At 37.5% G+C, this 6,244-nt stretch overlaps 1 protein-coding gene across 1 annotated transcript; it reads right to left on the minus strand.

Moving 5' to 3' along the window:
• Positions 1 to 2,262: 2,262 nt before the first annotated feature.
• LOC140750805 (uncharacterized) lies at positions 2,263 to 3,804 on the minus strand. The gene is made up of 2 exons (XM_073084529.1): positions 3,785 to 3,804; positions 2,263 to 3,431 (listed from the first exon to the last, which is right to left on the minus strand). The coding sequence occupies exons 1-2, from the start codon at positions 3,802 to 3,804 to the stop codon at positions 2,300 to 2,302; spliced, it is 1,152 nt and encodes a 383-aa protein (XP_072940630.1). The 3' UTR covers positions 2,263 to 2,299.
• Between the last annotated feature and the right edge of the window lie 2,440 nt (positions 3,805 to 6,244).

Genomic DNA, 6,244 nt, shown 5'->3' on the forward strand with positions numbered 1-6,244 from the left:
AAATAAAACACTTTACAATCCCAATTTTAAACTGGTAGACCTTATATCAAAGTCTCGTGGGTTAGAGAAAATCCAGAATAAAAAACAAAACTAAAATCGCAGTTTTAATATCTTTATGTCCGAGGTTCGAATTCGGAACGTTCTACGAGTCAGAGTGATGCCTACCGCTGCGCTACGCGAGTCATCAGAGAGCAGTACAAACTGATAAATTAGTGCTACGGGGTTGTAACCACCAGCTATATATATATACTATAGCTACTATAGATATACGATGAAGTAAAGCTATTAATGTTCTTCAAATGAACTAAGAAAATTGTTTGGTTTTCATTGCTTTGTATCTCTAGAGGAAATGGGTTCAACAAAACTGTTTTTGAAGCGCAAGCTGAAGATTGGATCTACGTAAAACGCCATCGCTTGTGGTTACACTTAGAATGTACCATTTGAAGTGGATAAATATAATTATTTATCACATATAAAAAGTTCAAATTTGTAAGATTAATGAAACGTAACAAGACATGAAAAGAAATAAGTGCAAATTGTACGTATTTCAATGCAAAATTTTAGCAACGGTTTTCGTTTTTGGTGTAACTTTTTACAAAATATCTGACTAGGTTACCAGTAAAATCTACCAACATCGATAGACTCCGGAGATTATGTAAAATATAGTTAAGTTATACAACATCAGACGTAGAAAGTAGTTCGATTTCTAGGCCTATTAGCTTAATTAAGATTGTTGGAATTCAGTAGGTATTGATTAGGATTTTTTTTATGCAAATTTTTGTTCAAAAGCAGTACTTAAGGTGAGGATTATAATCATTTCTTGTAAATTATTTTCTCCGCACCTCCTACATAGATTATGGTCTCAATAACATTAATAATTGATGTAAATTTATTACTTATTAGTTTGTAATTTATAAATTACCGTTACGAATATTGAATTATTCATTTTCATAATAGATGATATGATCTACAAGTAACAACTACATTAGCACTACGTTAAGTATTGCTGTGTTGTATTAATGGATATTTTGCAGTAGCAGTTTCTGTCTGGAGATATTCGGAAGGTTAAGCACAGTCTCAAAAACTTTACTATGTTATTCTTTTCCTTCAAAGAAAAAATTAAACTTTTTTTTGTGATTGATTCCAGGTCTCTACTAATAGCCAGGTCTGGAGCACTCCACGATGTTCCAATGCGTGTAGATGGGAGAACATTAAGTTGGACGCATTTTAACGAGTACCAACAAATAATAACGAGCGGGATCATCGGCAGCTCGCGATCAGTTATTAGCGGACCCTAATAGGTGAAGTATCCTACCCTTGACTGCAACGACGTACAAAGTTAAGGAATATGTTTCGGTTGTACATCTGAGACTAAAAATAGAAGTGCATACGAGGATTTAAACATTGGACCATACGATTGGGAGGCTTAGTAACTACTAGACTATTAATGATTTTTCAAATAGACAGCAGATATAAATGGCAACGAATGTAACGATAGAGTTTCCAAAGTGGCTTCTAGTCAGAGTACATCTGGCAAACACATTAGAGGGAGGTACCGGCCAGCTCTCTCGCAGGGGCCTTGAGCGTTGCAGCCGATCACGCAGGATCGCCAATTACCGCCGGTCAAGGCTCATGGCGGAGGTACCCCCGTCACGCAATGACACGTTCTACCATTGTGATACTGGTATCTTGCTACTACCAACTTAGGTTTTAGTTACCAAGTAAAATAGGAACTTTTATCTGCATTGATGAGGAGAAATTTATCAGACAATTTAAGACAACGGATTTATTTGAAAATCCACTTTAGGAAACATCGCCAGAAATCAATCTACATAACATAAACGGTAATTTATCTTAATTAAGAGGTTCAATTTAGATGTTAAGTATATCTATAACTGCCATCCCGTACAGAAGTACAGTTTTATCCACACGTGTTTTTTAAATAGGTAAAAATATATATTTACTTTCACCCCGTAACGACGTTATCACATATTTTAGTGTTAATTTATATGCCTATTTGGATGTCTATTTAATTTGCTGAGTTGACCAGTATAATATAAAAGATATATATACTCTTATTGGGTTTATCGGGGCTCTTCAAGAATATTCAAAATGGATATGGCGGACGTACGGCTCAAAACAATTTTGTTTTTTTTTTTTTTTTTTTTTTTTTTTGTATAATATAAGAAATATTTCTTTATTTAATTCGAATATGATACAATTATTATGAATACTTAAACTAAATTTAAAACAAATATAAATAAAAATATTTACAGTAATCAAAAAAAAATAACTAAAACTATAATAAATAAAATAAATGAGCCAGATCGCTGCCCCGCGGTAGTGTACCCAAGACACTAGCAGCATTACCTCGTTGTATTGCCAAACTTATTTGTTGACCGAGGTAAGCTCCAGCTCTTGGGTCACCAGAGGTCTCAATCAAGCGCGAAGACAATTCTTTATAAAATTGCTTCGCTTCTGGTCCCCACGGTCCCATCGTCTCAACTGCGAAGGGCACAAATATGTAATTCTGTGAAATAGCAGCATATTTGCGCCGCTTCACAGCCTCCGCAGATTCGGCCGCCGCACCAGCACGCATCGAGGTCGCCCGAATATGAGACGGTGCCATGGTGTCAACACATGTACCATCCCATACCAAGGACCTCCCCTGTTTCCAGGGAACGAGTGTCAAACCATCTGGCCGCTTGCCATCATCACGCACTATACCGTTCGGCTCCAAGGTAGCCGGTACGTTGATGGTGACAAGAGCCCGACGGATGACATCGTTGATGCATGCGTGGCGCGACATACGGCCGGCACTGCGTTGACACGACAGACCGTGATGACCAGATTGATCGACACCTTCTCCGCAGACACAACGATGTGGCTCATTGATTTTTAAGCCAAGACGCAGGCACAAACATAGGGACAAAGTGGAATTATCCAAAAGAGTCCCTATGTGGCTTGATGGAAGAGCCTGTAGCCAGTAACCGGACTCTCGTTCAGATACTGCTAAAAGACGAGCCCGCTCTGTAATATCATCTGAAGTATTTAAAAGTAATTCATATGTTAATTTACAGAGAGGCTCGTCCCATAATTTTTGAACATTTAATAGTTTTGGAAAATTTGTGTTTGGGCAGGCCATTACCCAAGCAGATTTGGCTTCACTCATGTACGCAACGTCGCAGTTCATTAGGGATTTTGATAATATTTTCGAAACGAGGTCTTGCGTACTATGAGTCGAAGACAAAAATGCTGGGAGGGAAACACTAGAAATTTTACGTACTCCCAAACCTCCGTACCTAATAGGTAATGAGGCTTGGGTCCAAGCGCGGTCCGAAATTTGGCAATTAAATAAGGTTGATAATGTTTTATGGATGATGGAGTCAATTTCATTTAAAATGTTAATATACTTAAAAAAGGGACTGCATCTAAGAAAATAAAGAAATTTTGAAGCAAAAAGACAGTTCCGAATAATAAATAATGCCATATGGGAATTTATATTAAATAATCTGTCTGAAACATTATTAAATTTTTTAATTTGATTTTGAGTAAATGAATTAATGGAATCTTCAAACACAGGTGCACCGAGTAGGTGAAGAGAGTTCTTATCCAGATTCTTTATGTTAGGAGCCAAAACGTTAAACTTATCAAGGATTTTGTTTTTTTCTTCTGGTGATTTATCAGAATTTATAAATAATTCACACTTCGAAAAATTTAGGTCAAGACCAATTTCTTTCAGATTGGTAATTAAATATTCTAAATCATTTAGGACTGAACTCACTTCACCACCCAGAGTACCATCATCCAAATACCATATGTTTAATTTAGAATTTAACTGTGATATGATAGGATGAATAGCTAGGCTAAACATGGCCGGCCCAAGGGGATCACCCTGCTGGCAACCGACGGAAGACAAAATGGAATGATTTCGATACATTAATTTTGATGGGGAACTATAACATTGCCAAATATATTTGTAAATAGATGGAACATTATTTTTAATTTCTTGTAGCAGGGTTCCCCTATTAACCGAATTAAAAGCATTTTTTTACGTCAAGCTTCAATAACACTTCCCCTCCGTTATTTTGTAAAAAGGTCCGTGTTGCGTGGACCGCAGCCTCACAGCCACCCTTGCTTCCAAAGCCGAGTTGTATTGGTACACATTTTTCATTTATCGTATGGGCTATACACTTACAGCAAACTTTGGAAGCAAGGCGACGAATAGTGCAGCCCACAGCAATAGGTCTAATACCGCCACCTTTTTTTTGCAATGCACAAATATTTGCACCATATAAGGTGGCAGTAATGTTATTGTTAATTTTCCCTTCTAGCATAAAGTTAATTAGACGAGTAATGTCCTCCAGTAAGGCTCTGCCAGCCTCGCCTGATGAACCACATGTTAGGTCTTTTATGTGTTGTGGTGAGAGACCATCTAAACCTCCAGCAGAGCCATTTCTGAAGGACATTATCGCTGATAAAACTTCTTTTGAATTGACTTGTAGAGAGTTGTCATTAGCTAGTGGTGGATCCGGAAGTTGAAGTGTTAATGGAGCTGACGGATGTTTTTCCCTAAGCGCCAAAATAGTATCTTGAGAGTCCGGAGCGATGGTGTCATTCGAAAAAAGTAAAGCTGAGGCACCTTTTATATCGCCATCGTTAACTTTATTTTTAATTTTCCTATTTATATTTTGCATCCTAAACAAACAGTAGCCGTGACGTCATAGCAACGCAGGCGATTAAGACTTGAACATGATGAATAGTACGTCGATTCGAATCCGGACAAAGTGCTCTTGATCAGCGTAAAATTCCGGCTCATGGCGGCAGCGGATGAAAAATGATTATAAACCGAAATCGCTCAAAATCCACGAAGACACGGCGCGTTACGCGGCTTTGTTCGCTTGTCGGGCCGCGTGATTTATCGTCGCCGCGGGAATCGAACGCCATGCAAAATGTTGCGTCACCGCCCTGTAGACGCTACGCTTCCTCCTGTACTACGAGGAGCCACAGTCTAAATAAATCTCATAAGCGGTTTTGTTATACTGGATTTTTGGCAAAAGATTTAAGTGAGGTTTGCTGAGCTATGATCGATGGAGTATTGGAATCTGCTATAATGTACAAGTGTAATAAATCGGACGAATGAGATGTCATTCTGATTCGATACGTATCGGCCGCGTGGGGGACTTAATGCTCAGATTCACCATTGATTAAGTACAGCTATTTAGCTCGCTGGGATTAACTATTTTTGTATTAGGTAATATAATGGATGCGGTCTACTTACGTAGCATTGAGAAGGAAGTCTAAAGGGCTCGACGGTAGGGTCACCGGTGGACCTTTTGAAAATATTTCTAGAGAGGTCAACGGTTCCAGTAACATTTATAACTGGCGCTCTATATTTAAAGATGAAATATACACATAAAATGTTCTTATATATTGTGAAAAGCATAGGAATAATTCTATTATTTAGATACTTATTTTTTTAAGAATCTCTATTTTATATTTTTATATACAGACAAAAGTCCTAATATAATAATTAGCCTTTGTTATGTAATATGCCATTACCCATTATTATGTAACAATTGTTGTATAGCATCATATATCTATTTCATTGGAAGAAAAGTTTGACTGGGTATGGTAAAGTAAGTTAACTTCGACCAGACATTCCGACCAGCCGTAGCCAACGTAGCCCTCAGCGATGCATCTAAGATGGATCTGACAGCTCTCATTTTGTTTTCAAAGTTTGGTGCAGTTGTCTATAGGCGGCACTGACCATATAGCCTGCGACGTGTCAGTTTGCTACTATTACATAAAAATCGTGTCATATAAGAGAGCACCATATCCCACAACTGCTTGTGTCAGCAGTGGCTCAATGGACGCGGCACAATGGCCTGCGCCGCGCCGTGGCGAATGTACTGTTGCGTGCGGCGCGCTTCCATTGCACTAGCACTATTCTATGGATTAGAATATGCTCAGAAATAATATGATGTTATTCAAAATGAAGAATATATATCAATGACTATAGTTATAAATAGTCTATACACATATTTTAGTAACTTTACATCCATATGTTAGTGTTTCGATGTTTCATGAAATGAAAATTTAAAAGATTTATTGATCAAATGTAATTGTGTTCATACATACAAGAGAGGTGTTATGATTACCTAGCATAGTAGTAGATGGTAAGCAGTATATATTTAACATAGTATATAAATAAAAAATAAAAGGACTTAAAAGGGGGTAATTT

This window comes from Epargyreus clarus, unplaced genomic scaffold, assembly GCF_041222505.1.
Source record: "Epargyreus clarus isolate Ecla_fem2 unplaced genomic scaffold, WU_Ecla_fem_2.2 ptg000021l, whole genome shotgun sequence".
Lineage (NCBI taxonomy): Eukaryota > Metazoa > Arthropoda > Insecta > Lepidoptera > Hesperiidae > Epargyreus > Epargyreus clarus.

Coding starts and splice junctions, on each gene's coding strand:
- LOC140750805 (XM_073084529.1), bottom strand. CDS start 3,804: ATGGTACTCTGGGTGGTGAA. Junction 3,432..3,784: donor ATGGTACTCTGGGTGGTGAA/GTGAGTTCAGTC, acceptor TTATTTTCTTAG/ATGCAGTCCCTTTTTTAAGT.